The following is a 19,839-nucleotide window of genomic DNA, read 5'->3' as shown; positions in this document are numbered from 1 at the left end:
CTGTTTCCCCATCATAAAGAGCATCCCGCTGTTTTTCTATCCTCCTCCTTGGACCGAGGTATTTGAAGTAGTCGGCTTAGCTGCCAACTTCTGAGTCACACTGTTGTTTGGGCACTAATAGGATCTTCCACTATTGCGGTTGATGCCGCCATTATTGTTGTTCTTCCCTCCACAGTTACCCCAAGACCCAGATGGCCTGTTGCTAGCAAAACTCTGGCTCAGAGCCTGAGAGAAACTCCCCTGATAAGCTCCTGAAAATAATCCAACTTTGGCACTGGTACAATCGTGTCTCTTGTGACGCACTCCACCACAATTGAAGCAAGTAAGGTTGGAGTTGTCACTAACACTCCGACCACCACCTCTCCCTCATGCTCGAGATCCCCCTGAAAACCCAGATCCTCCAGAAAAAGCCCTAGACTGCCCATAGTTGCTCTTCTTATGGCCTGACTGATTGCCACTTTCACTCTCTGCTTTCCTCTTTTATGTAGTTTTTTCGTTAGCCTCCTTGGCCAAGTCTACTAGCCTCTCAGCGTGTCCAGCCCGTGCATAGACCTCCTTTAGATCGCTAAGAACTCTAGCTGGTAACCTGTTCATGATCTTAGGATCCAACCCCTTCTCAAACCAAAGAGCTAAACCTCGCTGACCCAGCTGCATATCTTCTGCATATCTGGACTATTCAAGGTACCGGTGATAGTACTCTGTGACATTCATATCGTTAGACATGGTGAAGGAATCAAACTCGGCTCTCAACTTGTGGTGGATGTGCTATGGCACAAACTGTTCCCTCATAGCACTCTTCAGACCTGCCCATGGTATATCATCAAGCCCCTCGTCCTTATAGTATGCCCTTGCATCTTCTTTCACATTCTGCCACCAAACTGCAGCCTCACCTCTCAGGTAGTACACTACCTACTCAACAACCAACTCCGCCGGACACTCTACAACCTCAAGAAGACTCTCCATCTCTCGGTGCCAGTTATCAAGCAGCTTAGGTTCTCCAGTGCCCTCGTAAGTCGATGGGTTGAAGCAGATAATGATGGTGCTCAGGTGGGTTGCGTCCACCAGTTTCTCAGCCCCCTTACCCACATTTTTAAGAGCCTCAAGGAGTGCATCCTGCTGCTCAATCATACGAGCTACCTTATCTATGGTCATCTCAGATGCTTGGATATACGCTGCTGACCTCTTTGGCGGCAATTTAAGCTGATAGAAGCAAGGAAACGTAAGCACATAGCCTATGGCTCAAAATAAATATGACCCTCCGCCAAAGAAGTACTCGGCCGAGTATGGTGAGATACTCGGTGGAGTATGGACTACTCGGTCGAGTACTACTATTACTCGGTCGAGTGTTCCACTCAAGTAGCCAACGTTAAAAACACAGAAAACATACTCGGTCGAGTATGGATGATACTCGGTCGAGTATGCCATACTACTCGGTCGAGTGATCACAACCAGTAGATGTAACACCCCCATACACTAAGGTGCCTTACCAGGACCACCTAATGCATGGAAGTGATACCATCTCGGTTACCTGAGGCAATGTATATCAAATTGACCATAAAGAAACATACTTTAGATAAATAAGTTTAACTGATTACATATCCAAAACCCAAAACGGTAAAATAAAATACAACTGTTCTCAAAATTGTAAAATAACTAAGTGAAACTGCCTTACCAAACACAACGGAAGACTGAAGACTCTGATATGTGATGACTCCATCCCCAAGCTACATCCCGCGCGTATCCAAGATATACCTGCTAAATGAACTGCTCACCACCCCCGAGTGGATCACCACAGTTTTTAAAACATTTAAACGGGGCCAGTTACTGCATAAACAATATAAGATAAACAACAACAGATACACAATCACAATCTCCAACACCGTAACATCAACAATCATCTGACTACACACTAAAGGGTGTAGCCCTGCCAGAATATCCATCGCAACAGATATTCCTCACCGCCAGTGGAGGACCGCTGCCGTTCCCACTTAAGCCCCGCTCATCTCCATCGAGCGAATAACCTATGTTCCTTAATGTGCACATCCCCTTGTGATGGGAACCACAAGGGGCGAACCAAGGGTGTGAAGCCACTCCCGCAAGTGACTCCACTCAGTCGAGGGCACACCTCGATAACCACAGACAATGAACAATAGCCAATCACAATATCAATGTAAAACAATGTCAATAACAATTACGATATAATCATCATACCAAACAACCAAACAACCATCTTATAATCATTTATACAATAACTGAGTAGGGAAACCCTACCTGAGATGAAGTCACCGATCAACAATCACAAGAAGTGAATCAAAAACGTTCTTCTACGAATTCACCTCCTATCAAACATACAATCATACAATCACCATCTAATAAACACAATACTCCCAAAACCCCCAATTTACCCAACTAGGGTTTCAACCAAAATCAATGAAACAACATAAAAACTATACTAGGATGTTACCCACAATACGACGGTCTCAACGGCGTAAAGAACACAACGATCCGACGACTCTAGCCTTTAGGATTTGTTAGCAATGAGAGAGAGAGAGAGAGAGAGAGAGATAGAAGCAACGTAACTTTGTTTTATCTTTGTGAAGTTTAGAAAAGTGTAAAAATGAAAATAAACTGAAGGATTAGGTTTATATATCTTCCTCACGTTGCTATCAAAACCCGTCAAAAACAACCTGTAAAACCAACTTACTCGATCGAGTAAGTAACTTACTCGATCGAGTGACCCTTACTCGATCGAGTACCCTTCAGCACAACACTGTTTTGTAAACCAAACATTCTTACTCGACAGAGTAAGCCCCACTCGATAGAGTACCCAAAGACATAGAAAACTGTAGTATTATAGTAGCTACTGCTACTTATATCCCAAACAACACTCGGTCGAGTGCTTGGTTACTCGGCCGAGTACCCCCTACTCGGTCGAGTACCCGCCCTGCTCGGCCGAGTCATTCCAAAAACGAGCTGTAAACTATCGTAAATATACGTAACCATGCCTTTTTATAAGAATATACACATATACACCACTACCCTTTTAAAAGCCACGTATTAAACATATAACATGCTCAACATACTTCATGCTCAAGATCTATCATATACAAATTCGCAATTCACATTTCATATACTACCATGTTCCAATTCTTTCATCATTTCATCCAACAAATTCACAAGATTCAAGCTACAAGTACTACACACATGACTCGAAGTACACACAGTTCCCATGACTTCCCCATGTGACCGGCTCGAGATCGTAAGGGCCTTAATGCGACTTCGGGATGTCTCCCAAGTATTTGCGCTAGCTCCAAAAAACTCTCCCCGGGTTCATTTTATTTAGACTCCCTATGTTCATTAGGTTCATTAATTTTAGGTTCCAGAATCGTCGCTCTGATACAACTTTGTGACACCCCTACATACCAAGGTGCCTTACCAGGACCACCCTAGCATGAGAGACCGTCACCATCTTGGTTGCCCGAGTTTAGTATATCAAAGTTACCAATACAAAACAACATTTATTAAAGTATAAATAGTTAATGATTACATGATCCAATACCAAAACCAAAGTAAAAGTTACTAATGTTTAACAACTAAAACTGAAAGGTAAAACTCATGACTGTGGAAGCTAGAATGGAGTGATGACTCCCCATCTCGTCACAAAGCTAATGATCATCATCACCTATCACAATCTGCTCACCATCCCCGAATGGATCACCATAGATTTATAAAACAATAACAGGGTCAGTTTACTGCATAATAAACATAAGACAAGTACGATAAGGTAGAAGTTGATTACATCCACGTCGATTCCCAATCACAACATGTAAATGACTACACACTAAAGTGTGTAGCCCTGCCAGTTGGGGACCGCAGCCGTACAGACCTAAGCCCCGCTCATCAACGAACGATAACCCTGTTCATTAATGTGCACATCCCCTCCTGTAGCGGGTTCCACAGAGGGCGAAACTAGGTCGTGAAGCCACTCCCACAAGTGACTCCACTCAGCCGAGGATGCACCTCGCGAACATCACCATTAACCATCACAACACCAACACCCAACTCAAATCCAGCAACAGCAGATAAACACAATATCAATCGTACAATAATTACCAAATAATCTCAAATCAATTAAACTGTAAACTGAATAGGGAAACCCTACCTTAGCACAAACTGCAATGAGACAATCAAGCAAGCTAGAAAGGCTCCTCTACGAAATCTCCACCTAATAACAATCACATAATTCCAATTACCATATGCTAAAATCACTTTTCCCCAAATCACAAACTAGGGCAAAACCCTAAAAGATAAATCAATGGAAATTATGAAATCAGAAGCTTACCGACACAATCGACGCAAGGAAAGATGAACTAGACACACGAACGATCCATGCACTTGAGAGATATTTGGAGAGGATTAGAGTTACGTTCTATTACTTAGGTTTTGTAAAATATATTAAGAACTCTAAATCGCGTCTTATATTAATCTAATCCTTTCTAAATAAAACCGCGGAAATAAAACCCGTCAGACCGGATACTCGGTCGAGTATCGAGTATACTCGGCCGAGTATCCTCTACTCGATCGAATATTCCCATACACGGCCGAGTATTCCTGGGCAGTAAACTGTCTAGAAACACACGACACACTTACTCGGCCGAGTAACAGACTTAGAAAACCGTGGTATTACAACCAACTCCAACTTCCAAAAATTCATAAATCATCTTACTAACCCGAAGGTAAGGTTCTGCCAGAATATCCATCGCAACGGATATTCCACACCGCCAGTGGGGGACTGCAGCCTTTCCCACCTAAGCCCTGCTCATCTCCATCGAGCGAATAACCCATATCCATTAATGTGCACATCCCCCTTGTGACGGGAACCACAAAGGGCGAATCAAGAGCGTGAAGCCATTCCCGATGATGACTCCACTTAGCCAGGGACGCACCCCGTACACAAATACAGCATTGTTATCACACAGTCAACAATATGATACACCACACATGACAATCAATCAATAGTACTGACTAGGAAAACCTACCTTTAGCAATTAGCAACGACACCGTATGCATCCACATAATGACTAGACAACCTCCATCAACGCCTATCACAACCAGTAGGGAGAACCCTATTACTAACAAATATAACCACAAGGAAACCTAAGTATGATGATGATGATGACTTACCTATGCTCGGCATTTCGGCGACAAGACCGCTACCTGACTCAAGTCTCCATCCCTATGGTGTCTCCCAGTGTAATGGGATCTCAAGGGTTTAAAGCTGGTGAAGGAGAAGAAGTGTCATCGATTTGGTTTAGGAATAGAAGAAATGAAAAACTGATTTGGGGTTTACGACTTCACGATTTATAAATCATCGTTGAAACCGACATACTCGATCGAGTATGGGACTTACTCGATCGAGTGGCCTCTACTCGATCGAGTTACTATACTACTCGACCGAATAGCCTAGGCTAGATCGAGTTCTCCACTTTTAAAGGTCACCAAGTATTAAGTCCGATTGTACGAAAGGTTCTCAAGGGTCTACCAAGTGCCAAGGTCAGTCAACGACTAGTCAACCGGTCCCTAACGGGGCAGGTATTACAGTCTTCCCCCCTTAAAAAGAACTTCGTCCTCGAAGTTCAACTCATCACCTCCCACCACCCGAGAATGTAATCTAAGTCAAGACAACTAACAACAACTAAACCCGACAATAACTATTATAGCCATACACAACATATCACCCAACTTCCCATGCCGACTAATCATCATCATCTACTTCTAGGAATAGGACGATCAAACACCACTCCCTTATGATTCATCATCAACATGTTAAGAATTTAAAAGGTACACAGTCACAAACTATTACTTTCATTTTTACCAGACGAATTTAACAGCATATAAATTCGATACAATCAACTTATTTACTCAACCAACACTTAATCCATTAAACATCAAATGCGACTACATTATTCTATAATCATTTCAATCGTTTACACAACAATTACATTATTTAAAAAATGATTAAATTACTTGAACAACAATTAAATTATGCAACAAAAATCAAAAATAAATTACCAATGAAGTACTTAAAAGACGACATTTTAGGCATTTTTTCATGCGCAACATTACTCTTGTTCTCTTAAAAGGAACTTCGTCCCCGAAGTTCACCTTTAAAAAGGCAATATCTTGATAAAGCGAAACTCACAACCAATTCTTTGACATTGCCAACTAATCTTGGATTTATGTTAACATAAAATATGGAAATAACAACACAATAATTAGACTTGTCATGTTCAATAATACCATCCGATATATATATATTTAGAAATATATATATATATATATATATATATATATATATATATATATATATATATATATATATAGAAATTAAAATAATTTGTCCATGTAACATTATGAAAAACAAAATTACCCAACATAAATATCTCAAAATTATTACCAACAATTATATAAACTTAACAACCGCTTAGAACGATACTTAAAGAAAATTAGTAATCACATGGAATGAAAACTATTGCATACCTTCTTGATACCACATGTATTTAAATATAAAGCATAAGAAAATGACCAACAACCATGAGAACGATATATAATATCAACAAGGTACTCCCATAATGCCAAGTAACACAAGAAAGCGGTTAATAAACACAAGCAGGGGTACTAGATTGAGTTAGATTTACTCGATCAATTTCAGGTCAGGTTACTCGATCGAGTTAAGCATACTCGGTCGAGTATGTATAGATCAGAATGCTCCTTAAGATGTCATACGCAGGTACTCGATTGAGTTGAGGGCACTCGATTGAGTAACTGCATGTCAGAATGTTCCGAAATGCGATGTTAAGGAAGGAAAATATACCAATCTCTGGGGTTTCATCCCCAACATCACGTACCTACATAACAAGTTTAGAAAATCCGACAAAATACGGCCTTATGGCCAAATACAAACCGATTAATAATACATGTACCAACAAACAAATGTAACAAACCAACGTAAGTCCGCTAAAACAAGCACAAGAAAATAACCAACGGTCACTCAAGGTCACCAGTTCGCTCCTCCTCCATATCGTCATCTCCTCCTACTCCTGAGGTGGCAGCTCCCGACATGCCTCCTCCGGTAGTAGCTCCTGTGCCGGGGTCTACTTCTGTCCTCCATGGTGCAAGGCACCCATAGGGGTAGCTCGTAGGGGCTCCCCATGTAGTCGAATCTACTCCATAGGAGAGAAAGACACCACTATCATTCCCCACGCCACACCACCAAACCGGATGGGCCAGGTTGCTCCCAATACCCTGCACATAGGCCATCTCGTGGAGGTTCCGAAGCACCAATGTTTTGGACACTCTCTTTGTAAGCTCGCTAACCTGCGTCCGAGGGCCGAAAGAAGACGGGTAGATGTGGTACTGGTACTGGTGTGGTCCAGGCTGCACAAACTGACACTTCCCTACCACCTCTCTCACTCTCCAGGGGCCTCTCCCCTCCCTGGGCACGTGGTCCTCCCTCCTAGTGTGGTCTCCCCCGACCGGCTTAGGTATCTCCTCGAGAAAGTCGTCTATAATCAGGTAGGTCTAGTCGTGGAGGTCAGACTCAGCCAACAGCTCAGTCACTGGAAGATGATCCGGGTCGGGCACTTTTATCCAACTCCTACCTCTCACCCTCCAATATAAACCACCATCACCCAACACTCTCAACCACTTCTGAGAGATGAATTAGGCCCTGTCCATAGTCAGAACAACCGGGACCAAAGGTTTGAGGGCCGAAGAAGCCTCAAAACTTGTCAACCTCTTTGCTAAGCGAGTGGCGATAGCACCACAACTAAGGTAACGGGTCGAAGACTTGGCCATCAAGGCCAAACTGACATATACTAGGGCTGGGGCACTGTAAGCAAAGCGCTCCTATCGGGTGGCGTTCAGGTAAGAGACCAACAACATCACCTCATGTAAGTTAAGATTACTCACATCCTTCCTTCCGTAGAGCAAACAGGTAATGGCCCAGAGAAAGATCTTCAAGGTCACATGCTGAATATCATTGATCAACATGGCACATGAAGTAGGGGCAGGTCTACCAGTGAACAAGGGCATGTAGCCACTGGCTCCAAAATCAGTCAGGACATCCCTAAGATATCCCTTCTTGGCCCGTGTAAGTCTTAGGTGATCGGCAAACTGATCAAGGGTGAGGTAGAAGCTAGTGTTCATCAATCGGAAACCTACCATTTTCTCAGCCACATCATAAGTAAAAGAACTCATGAACTCTAGGGTCAAAAATTCATGAGTGTTTCCTCAAGTGGTACAACCCCTCCAAAACCAGCACCTTAAAGATATGTCAGACATCTACTTCTATTTTCAAATCCTCCAACACTGGTATCTATGCACCTTGTGGGTCTCAAGGTGCGACTCAACTACTCTACGAAAAGCATCTCTGTATTTAAAGTCGGCAAAGATTACCATTGGGTATCCAGGTACTGGTGAGATAACGGGTCCTTTGCTTCCTTCCCCCACCTCTACCTCGGTGGCGCGTGTCCTCTTGCTTTGTCGTGTAGCTGTAGTTCTCGGCATCTGTTTCAACATAGTTTAGCCACACATCGGGTTTTTACAAATTCAAAGTAGAAATTTTCAACTGATTTATACGGAAAAGACAATGCTTCAGATAAATTTCTTGTCAAAGTATGTAAAATTTTGAGACAAAACACGATTTTGCCAATTCCCTTACTCTTTGCAATTCATAAAAGATGGTTTAAAATTCCAATATATGAAGTTTAAACAGGTTATAGAAGCAACCGGACTGAACGTCACCAAAAACAAGCTTAATAAGTCGGTTATTGTAGTGAAATTGGGGCAAAATTTTAGCCTTGTGCACTTTTAAGACGGAGTTTTAAGACAAAATTTTTGATGAAAATAACCAAAATAAGCACCAAATACGATACTACTAACATCCCTTATCCTTTTTCAACACTTTAAGATGAATTTGATGAACAAAAATCGAAATTTGGGGCAAACCCTAGAAAAATCCGGGTTGAACATAGTCACAAATACATGCTTCAAATTGATTTAAAATCAAAGAAAAGAGTATAAATTTACCTTGAATACGTGTGAAAACGGATTAAGTGGATGAACTTAGGAAGATGCGGAAGGAATCAAGCACAAAATCACCAAAGATTTTGTGAGACAAGAGGGTTTAGTAGAGAAATTAGGTTTTGAAAGAATAATAAGGTGTAAAAGAATGAAGGAGTTGAGGTTATAAGCCTCGAAAAATTTTAAGAACCCGTGTTACTGTAGCAACGATACTCGATCGAGTATCTGAGATACTCGATCGTGTAGCCTCTACTCGATCGATTTGAGGTTGCTCGGTCGAGTTTTGATGTTGGCAGAATTAAGATTGATTCTGTTTTCTGTCAAACTCGATCGAGTGACCCTCCCACTCGGTCGAGTAAGGCCTAATCTGTTGAGTAGTCCCTCGTATTCGGTCGAGTAAGTCAAAATACTCAACGAAAGATTAAGAATCTGGTTAGGCGTTGTCGCAAAATAATAAATCGTTCGTAGTCTAAGGCATACTTAGAACTCGTGACTAATTATTTCTATACTATTAGTATTAATTCACATTACCTTGCATATAACACAGTTACCGCAATCAAAACAATATAATTCTACTTTATTACATACCATACAACATTCGATCTTACTACCACGTACCTTAATTCACATAGTCATTCATATCGATAATGGTATTCTACTCATACATATGCATATCATATTCTACCAGACAACATGCCCATAAATTTTTATCAACATTAAAACCTGTAAATCAATTATCACTTGCATGTCACCACATAACCTTATGTATACTTGCATTACATCCCATCACCCATCCACATACTTACATATACTCAACTATACAAACAGTTACGCATTCATATTCTATCACCGATGAAACATCCCTAATTTCTATAATTTAATTATCTAATTTTATTATCCTATTTTTCATATTTTATTTTCCGGGAAAATATCCGTCTCTTGTCTTCTTATCTTGTTAGGTTTGAAAACGGTGAAGACCCGTTCCTTTCTTGGGTCTCACGTCATTCTTGGTGTAGATGGGTAAGTTTTGGGCCTAAGCTTGAAATAAACCCATGAGTTCTTCTATAAATATGAAGGGAAACAAAATCCTTACTTTTCTTTTCTCATATTTCTCACAAAACCCTAAACCTAATTCACTCCTCTCTTCTCCCCCCTTGTGCCATAAGCCTCCACCCCTCTAGGGTTTTGTGCCGCGCCTTCTTCCTCCTCTCTTCAACATCTTTCATGCTTAGATCGATCCTACGTCTTGGATCTATCTATCTTCTTTGTATGTTTTATGTTTTCGCGTAGTTTTTATAGTTTCATAGTTTATATATATATATATATATATATATATATATATATATATATATATATATATATATATATATATATATATATATATATTAGATTCGTTATCTTTGGACCGTGGATGATCCGTTGGAGACCGCACCTGGAGAAGACGTTTATATCGTTGAAGACGATCTCTAGGAGTATTTGCTTAAAAAGGTAACTAGGTGTTTTCCTTTAATTATGTTTATGCCAATTGATGTAATTTACATGATTTAATAATTGATTTGTGTAATTTGTATGTGTTTGATTATTTATTATCATGTTTAATTGTGTTTGTGTGTTTACGTATGTGTTTTATTGTTTAAATTACATAACGTATCTTGCATATGCTCCGTTTTAGGTGTTTGGGCGTGCGACTAGGGTTCCCTATGGAAACCCTAGTGGCGGCTTGGTGGTGGTATGGGAGAAGACCTAGAGTTATAGCTAAACTAGTATAACCTTGAGATTATGGCTCAATGTTATGGCTGGGTTGGTACAACTCTGAGGTTGTGATAAAGTTATAGGTGAAGGCGCATAACTTTGAGATTATAGCTCAATCTTATAGCTGGGCTACTATAACTTAAGTCACATATCGATGTTATAGCTAATGCTAATGTAACTTTAGGCTAATGAAGTCACTGTTATAGCTAAAGCTAATATAACATTGGGTTACGAGGTAAGATTATTGTTAATGCTATAGTTGAAGTTACAATAACATTGGTTGCGTATACTTGTTTTATATGTTGTATTGTGTTCAACGTGTTATGTCCTGGTGTTGCATATGTCTTTGGTTACTCTTGTTCATATGATTGTAGAATAGCCAGTTATATTATCCTACGGTTTGATAATGATGTTATTCACATGTATGTATGGTCAGTTATACTGTGCATTGTTTGTCGGCTAGTTGTATAGATGACGTGAGGTATCAGTTACATACCGAACGGAATGAACTAACGCAACCCTTCGGGGTCTGGTGTATGATATTTGGTCTGGGGGGAGGGGGTAATGGAGGTAGTTGTTATACGCTCTATTCCCCGAGTGTCGTTCGGTGTACAGTTATTACACCGAGAGTCTGGACAGGTCTTAGACATATAGGCAGTGGTTATATGCTCTACATAGTGAAAGTTTCATAAACCCCTATTAAACTTATTTCATAGATTTTATAAATTACTCATAATTTATACTCATATGGATCTAAGTGCATGCAGGATGTTTTAATCAAAAAAATATGGAGAAAAACGATTTTTTTACATTGGAGAGACGGATTTATGGGCACTATATTTGGACTCCTTCCAAATCTAGATCTTGAGCTAAATAAGATGTTAGGATGATACTCCAACAAGATCCGAAAGTAGAGATCCTCCTCTTGATTACACCAAGACTATCCCTCAATACTAATATTATTACTAACTAGATAACAATATTAGTTACCTTAAATAAATCTAATATTGATACTATTACTACTTTAGTAATCTTATTTTTGATATTAGATTTTTGAACAATTTTATGTACTAAAACTATTTTAGAGAGTTAGAGAGATATCCATGAAAAATGAATGATAATAATTGATTGAATGGGAAAAATAAGAATAACTTTCTTATTGTCCATGAGAGGGGGTGCCGGTTTGGTGGAGTGGCCAAAAGGAGCCAATGCATGCTCATCTTACATTTTGCTCTTATCTAAATATTTAGGGTAGCATTCAGGGTTTTAGGGGTAATCATAATGTCCTTAATATAAAATTAACAATTACAATTAACCCTTAAACACCCCTTAAAACCAGTGGACTCATATAATGTGGACTCCATTTTATTTTTGTCATTTGTCATTTGTAATATGGTGTGACATGTGACATGTAACATGTCATTAATCAATTTAATGCATATTTAACAATTAAATATCATTATATAAATTAATTAAATTACAAATAACAAATTTCCTAGTAATTCATAATTACTTGTGTATAAAATTGGTCAAGTTAATATAATTCACAATATTTTGTAATTTTAATTAACTATTCATTCTTATCTCAATTGTTTCATAAACAATAATCAATTTTGGTAATATAACATTTTAATTACTAAATTGAATCTTATTTAATCATATTACAATAAGATATAATATTCTCTCTTATATATCAATTTATTCAATTTAAGGATTTAATCAATCTGTATTGTCATACAATCGATTAACTTTATAATTGAGGGAATCGTCCTTTAGGTGTGACCTTTAGGGATCAACTGATCACCACCGTTAAAGGACAGTAATGTCAAACTCTAGTCAGCTAATCATTACCGATTAATGTTGATCAGTTGACATATATAAATGAATCATCCCATACGTATTCTTATCATGAGTTTCAATAATGTGATCGCACCATTGTTGAGGACACATACTCCAACAATCTCCCACTTGTCCGAGACAAGTGTGCGTCACCAATTCTCTTATCCTATTACAATCTCCCAATCAATGCAAGGTGTCTTGCAGGTCGTACTTGCATGTGATCATATCAAGAGTGGTTTTCTCGATCTGGAGAGTAACTGTCTGACCGGAATTATCTACCGAAGATATTTTCCGAGCGTGGCCACGCATTTTCAGTTTACTGCTCCTCGAGTGGCCTTTAGATTTCAAATAACCCTGGCAAGGGGTGGTCAATTCCTATCGCACTATTCCCTTCGTACACCCACAGTTCATCATGACCCAAAAGATGCACACTCACCCCTTTTGACAGGATGGCTTGGGGCAAAAATCAAAGTCAATCAGAAACTGTGTCGTCTTGGGCGAACAGTCTCTAGTTAAAGAATCGACTCAAAAGAATATTATAGTAGCTCTCGCCATGACCAGGCTACATAAAATTGCCAGAACTCTAAGCGGTCACTGCCCGACAGAGTGTCCCATACAGTCTGCCTATGTGATCGATTATTCATCTCTTATGACTCTATGGCACTTGAACTTGCCATCAATCGACTCACACTCTAATCACTAGGAGATGTCACCTCATATAAGTGACTAGGGGTGAATACTATGTTAATCCAGTTCACTGTAAAAGGGTTCAACATTGTCTCGAAAACTTATTTGGAAAAACAAAGCATTAAAGAAAAGAGTTTTGAATAAAACTCAAACGATGAGTGCATTATCACATATGTAAAATTGATACAATATCAATTACTACATAATCTATAATTCCTTTTGAATCTCGTATATAGTGGATCATCTCAATTCTGTTGAAATGGTATGACACATCATGCTAAGCCTATGAGAAGGCCTTGATTAGTAAGTCTTAGCAACACTTTGCACTTTACTAACCTTACTATATACTATTTCCCTTTGTTATGTATAGTCTTTATTATAAAAACTCTATTGAGTATATGTGTCTAGATCCAATCTAGACATAGGCAATCTTGCCTTAGAATAGCTCCCACTGTCCTCACAGTGAGTAGGGATAGGACCTTCGGTTATTGGAACGAACTACCATAGTTCCTCCAATTCACAAAACCGAATCCAAATATTATCCCTTCCTTCTTGCATATCTCATTATTGCAAGTGTACTTAATTTCCGTTGAGTATATCTCATTGTTCAACTGCCTAAGACGTTTCTAGCAGATATCCTCCTTAAATAATATAGCCAAGATGGTTTTCTAACCATCTTTATGAGTTTAGAATATGGTTTTTGTGTAACTCCTTGCACATAAATCCATCTCATTTATAAATGGTTAGCTTCATATCTTTAGTACTTCCTGAGTACTAAATAATGAACTATGTGGCTATATAGAGACTTCTCTCAAAGATTCGATTTGTAACATCTCGTCATACTCCAAGTATACGAGGTTTAAGAATGGTAATACATCTAAGTGTAATGAATTAATCCCGCAGCGGAAGCAAATGGTTTCAATTTCTTGATGTTCAATACTTTTGAACTTGTCAAGATTCTTATTAACATAAGAATATTAACTTTTATGCTAATATCCATCTAACTAGATATCTTAGAGATGTATTATTCTTCTCCTAATTCTTTCATCACTCACAGTGATCAATATGTCATTCACATATATAAGACTAATAATACCACCCTACTCCCACTAAACTTCATGTATAGACAAAACTACTCGACAATTCGAGAAAAATTTATCACATGATCAAAACATGCAATTTAACACCTTAACAGCTACTTAAGACTTCTTCTTAAGTTTTCAAGGATAGTTGCGATTTTCAAAACTCATGCAAGATGATTTTAAAAGCCAACTATTACAAATCTGAATTTAGCAAAGCGTTGTTGTAGCGTGCAAAACTCTTTGCTATAAATTAACCAAGCTAAATAAACATCTTCTTGTTTATGCTCACTTCGGACTTTTGTGGAGTTGAGATTAGATAAAGCATCATAATAAGTTACAGGTTTGTTACTTTCAAAAATAACATAACTCCTGTCCACTTTAGGTTTCGAAGAAATAATTACTGATTTTGACCAAGGAGGAACATCTTCCTACGTCTTATTCTCGGTTTGTGGCTCTTGAACATTTTCTTCCACTCTGTCTTTAAGAAATAATCCTCTTTTCTTTAATAGACAGCATCACGAGCCATAAACCCTTTGTTCTCGTGATCATGTAGAGCACATGTTTACTATCGAAACAAGCTACAATTTAGGTACCATGCCTAACTATATCTCATATGAAAAGTAGATGATTGCTTGAACCATGTTTTATTTTAGTGGAAAATTTAAATGCCAGAAAATTTTTATAACAGAAACTACCTCCAACTACAATGTAAAGATTCAATCATATCGTAATGAAAGTGAACTTGTGATACCATATCACATTCTTTTTGGTGCAGATAAAAGTCTTCACTTTATTGTTCCCCATTTTAACAAAGTACTGATACTTTGGTTTTTATACTTCATAAGAAGAATTTTTTTTTTTGTTTTTTATTTGGGGAAATGTAAGTGTTATATTATAAGCCCAACCAAACAATTTGTCACTAGAGATATGCATCCCTAGTTTGTTACATACTTTGTTCTAGCCGAGTTACCCAGGCATGAACCCTCCAATCCCTATGCTCTAGTCTACGACTCTTCAACTGCATACTAAAAGACCCCTTCACCTGCTTTATAATAACAGCAGGGAGAGGTACCACATGTTCAATTTGACATCTATTTCTAGCAAACCAGATTCCATACATAAGACTTACTATACCGGCTGCAATACACTGCTTCATGAATAAGGATCTGCACCTGTATTCTATCCACCTCTGAATAAATCCCTGATCAGGAATGAAGCAGTCAAGCCATGCTACCAGAAGCTGCTTGCATTTCTGACTATAAGGGCAAATGAAAAACAAATGATCAATGGACTCCTCTGCATTACCACACAAGAAACAACAGTTAGCTTGTATGATCTGCATCCTGAAGAGCCTATCTTGGGTGAGTAATCTATTCTGAGCAATCAGCCACACATGAAAAGAATGTTTTGGAAGCAACATTCTATTCTGAATCCATGGAAACCAGGGAACATCATCTACCTCATAAACCAACCAGGAGTATCCCATCTGAGTAGAGTAGTCCTGATCAAGATCTCTCCAAGTAACATCAAAGAGTAGAGGTTTGAGTCTATTCTTGACCTGACAAATACGCTTCCAGGCCCAACTGGAACAGCTAAAAGGCTCATAATCCTTCCAGATTCTGTCCTTGATATAAATGGCATGCACCCACTTAACCCATAAATGGTCAGCCTTCTTTTCCACCCACCAAACATACTTAGCAATAAGAGCTAGGTTCCAGGTGTGCAAATTTTTGAAGCCAAGACCCCCTTTCCTTCTGGGTTGACAGATTTGTTTCCAAGACACCAGGTTAGGTCTCTCACAGCTATCATTCCCATACCACAAGAACGCTCCGCAAATTGATTCAATTTTCTTCATCACAGTCTTTGGAATAATGAACACCCTTGCCCAATGGCTATTTAAAGTACTGAGAACTGAAGAGATAAGGACTACTCTCCCAGCATAGGAGAGTTTCCTAGCCCCTAATCTTTGTATCCTCTCCGTTACCCTATCCACGGCATATTTGGCGGGTCCAAAACTCCCAACCTCTTATGCATAATTTTTACCCCAAAATACTTAAAAGGAATGGCAGCCTTTCTCATACCTGAAGCATTCTCAATAGCCTGCACCACACTATCAGTAACCCCATTGCAATAAAAATTGGACTTATCCTTATTCATTTGAAGACCGGAGGCAAGAGAAAAGGTGCTAAAGGCTCTAAGCATTAATGTAACAGACTCCAGGTCCCCCCTGCTAAACATTAGCAGGTCATCAGCAAAGCACAAATGGTTTATGCTAAGTCTAGCATACAAAGGATGAAATTTGAAGCCATGACATTTAGGAATGGATCCAAGCAACCTACTCAAATACTCCAAGCAAATCGTAAAAAGCAAGGGGGATAATGGGTCCCCTAGCCTTAATCCCCTTTTGCCCTTGAAAAACCCAAATACTTCACCATTCAGGGACAGAGAATAAGAGGGAGAGGACACACACTGCATAAGAAGCTTAATGGTAATGTCAGGGAACTTAAGATACCTTAACATTTCATTCAAATAACTCCATTCAATGGAGTCATACGCTTTTTGGAAATCAATCTTCATCATGAGCCTAGGAGAACATTTCTTCCTTTTGTACAGCTTAATGAGGTCTTGGCAAATTAAAATATTACCCACTATGTCTCTGCCAGCAATAAATGCACTCTGAGAAGGGTGGATAATATCAGGGAGAATGCTACTAAGTCTGGAACACACTACTTTAGCCATACATTTATAAACTGTGTTGCAGCAGGCAATTGGCCTGAACTGCGTGACAGTATCAGGCACATCCACTTTAGGTAACAGAGTAAGGATAGTATTGTTGGCTTCCTTCAAAATATTTCCAGTACTTATCATATTCCTTACAGAAGCACATATATCCTTGCCTACTATAGCCCAGGAGTCTTTAAAAAATTGACTACTATAGCCATCAGGCCCTGGAGCTTTAGTGCCAGGTATTGAGAACATGGCCTGCTTGATCTCATCATCCGTGACAACTTGAGTAAATTCGGGTGCTCAGCAGTCAGGCAATTACCAGATTGTACAATCCCCTTATGCACAGGATGCACCCCTTTGGATGAGCCCAATAGACCACAATAATACTCCTCAAATGCATTCTTAATTTCATGAGGTTTAGATCATAAAACCCCATCCTTATCTTTAACTTGATACACTCGATTATGTGCCCTCCTTCTTTTAATACTTGCATGAAAAAATGAGGTATTATCATCACCATTTTTTGCCCAATCCTCTTTAGCTTTCTGAGCCAGGAAAGAATCCCTAGCTTTCTTTAATTGTATAAGTTCCTGGGCACATTCCTTCTCAGCATTGCAGAAGTCAGGATTCAAAGGATTGCTCATCACCTGTTCTTGTAAGTACTTAAGAGACAGTTCAGCAACATGGGTTAGGTTCTCAATATCACTGAACTGTTCCCTGTCCAGCTCTTTCAACTTCTGCTTTAGTCCTTTCAATTTCTCAACAATCCTAAACATTGGGGTGCCCTGAACCTCAACATGCCACCCAGATTGGACCACAGTAAGGTAGTTAAGAGCAAGGGACCACATGTTGTAATACTTGAATGAAGGTTTTTTCCTCACATAAGTATCAACCATGGTGATGATACACGGGCAATGGTCAAACAGACCTTCAGGAATAAAATGAGCAACTGACTCAGGAAAGGAGAGGAGTCAATCATCATTCACTATAACCCTGTTCAGCCTGCTGTACACCCTTGTAGCCGCCTCATGTTTATTGTTCCATGTGTAATAAGACCCTTTCATTTTAAGTTCAAACAAATTACAGTCAGACATCATATTCCTCATAGGAGCCATCTCAGCCCAAGTAACCCCAGTCCCTCCAATTCTCTCATCCATAACCACAATACTGTTAAAGTCCCCACAAACTGCCCAAGAGCCATCACATTGCAGAGCATAACTCCTGTGTTTCTCCCAGAGACTTTCCCTCTCCTGCAACTTATTGAAGCCATAAACCATAGTGACCCAGAAGTAAACCTTCTTCATTTTATCAAAAATCCTAGAGTGTATGCACTGAGCAGTAATGTCCAGCACATCCACCTGATAAAGCTTAGGATCCCACAGCAACCATACTCTTCCTCCCTGGTGAAGACTTTTGTTAGTGCAGATTGACCAGTCACAACACAAATTGTTCCTAACTTGCGTCCACTTACTCCCCTTTATTTTAGTTTCCAAAATACCAAATAACCCTACATTAATTTGATGGATGAACCACTTTATTGCCTGCTGTTTATTTAGGTTATTCCTTCCACGTACATTACAAAACCCCAAACTACCCATTCTCAGAGTTTGTGGTTAGGAACCCCAATTTCTTCTTACTCTCAGCTCTTGCCTTATGCATAGAAAGATTTAATGCATCCATGAAGGTGATACCCCGTGGAGTAAACAGTCTAGGCTCCCCAGTATCATGTCTTAGCAGTCTGGTAATGAACCTCCTAGGCAGAGACTCCTGATTCACCACCTTGCCCTGGCCAACTTCAGAAGTGACTGTTGGTGTAATGGGCTCCACAACAGCAGTGACCATGGACGTTTCAGGAGTCCTAGGCTTGGCAGTAGGTCTAGCAGTGGGTGTTTGAGGTTTCTGTGCCAGTTGGACACCAGCTACAGGTTTTGGTCTCCATACCTTCTGCACTTTCATAACCTCCCTCCTGCATTGATCAGCAACATGCCCAATTCCTTTGCATTTGGTACATGAAAGGGGTAACCAATCATATACCACTTTAATCTTCTGGGTTTTCCCCATCTCATCCTCAAAAGTTAGTTCAGTTGGGAATTCCTATCCTATTTTCACCTCCACCAAAAGCCTAGCATACCCAAGGAATGCTCGGTTAGCAGTAGCCTCATCGCAACGCAGAAATTTCCCAACTAAGCCACTAATTTTAGTTAAACAGCCTGAACCCCAAACCTTAATATCAAGTCCATATAATTTCATCCAAATTGGAATCAATTGGACATCATGTTTGATCAATTCAACATCAGGAGTCCACTCCTTGACAATCACTGGTTTGCTATCAAACATAAGGTGCCCATTCCTAACAACTTCCATCTGTTTGTCTTTTGATTTAAAACGAACCAAAAAAATACCATTCGGAAGGAAAGAAATACGGTCAACCCCATAAGACTGCCAAACCCTCTTAACAAAACCTGTAATTACACTACTCGGAGGTTTCGCACCCAGGATATAAAAGAAAACAGCAGATGACCAGTAGTTAATCTCACCTGCGACATCTTCAGTGGATAACTTGAGAAGTGGTACCGGCTGCTCGCTAACATCCTCAGTAACCTCCTCATCCTCCTGTTCGTCCTCCATGATCACATCCAGTTCCTCTGTAGTTAGAGGAAAGAACGTT

General features: G+C 39.5%; 1 protein-coding gene across 1 annotated transcript; it reads right to left on the bottom strand.

Moving 5' to 3' along the window:
- Nucleotides 1–480: 480 nt before the first annotated feature.
- On the bottom strand, nt 481–18,475 carry LOC141632394 (uncharacterized). Its single transcript, XM_074444945.1, has 8 exons — nt 18,256–18,475; nt 17,659–18,099; nt 16,526–17,452; nt 15,396–16,469; nt 7,972–8,219; nt 922–1,200; nt 779–867; nt 481–667 (listed from the first exon to the last, which is right to left on the bottom strand). The coding sequence occupies exons 1-8, from the start codon at nt 18,473–18,475 to the stop codon at nt 481–483; spliced, it is 3,465 nt and encodes a 1,154-aa protein (XP_074301046.1).
- Between the last annotated feature and the right edge of the window lie 1,364 nt (nt 18,476–19,839).

The sequence above is a fragment of the Silene latifolia genome, chromosome Y, assembly GCF_048544455.1.
Source record: "Silene latifolia isolate original U9 population chromosome Y, ASM4854445v1, whole genome shotgun sequence".
In the NCBI taxonomy this organism is placed as follows: Eukaryota; Viridiplantae; Streptophyta; class Magnoliopsida; order Caryophyllales; family Caryophyllaceae; genus Silene; species Silene latifolia.
The sequence above is the reverse complement of the archived record's forward strand: the minus strand, read 5'-3'. Positions and strand labels throughout refer to the sequence as shown.

Coding starts and splice junctions, on each gene's coding strand:
- LOC141632394 (XM_074444945.1), bottom strand. CDS start 18,475: ATGAAGAAGGTTTACTTCTGGGTCACTATGGTTTATGGCTTCAATAAG. Junction 18,100..18,255: donor GAGGAATATGATGTCTGACT/GTAATTTGTTTG, acceptor TTATTCCTGAAG/GTCTGTTTGACCATTGCCCG. Junction 668..778: donor AAGAGTGCTATGAGGGAACA/GTTTGTGCCATA, acceptor TGAATAGTCCAG/ATATGCAGAAGATATGCAGC.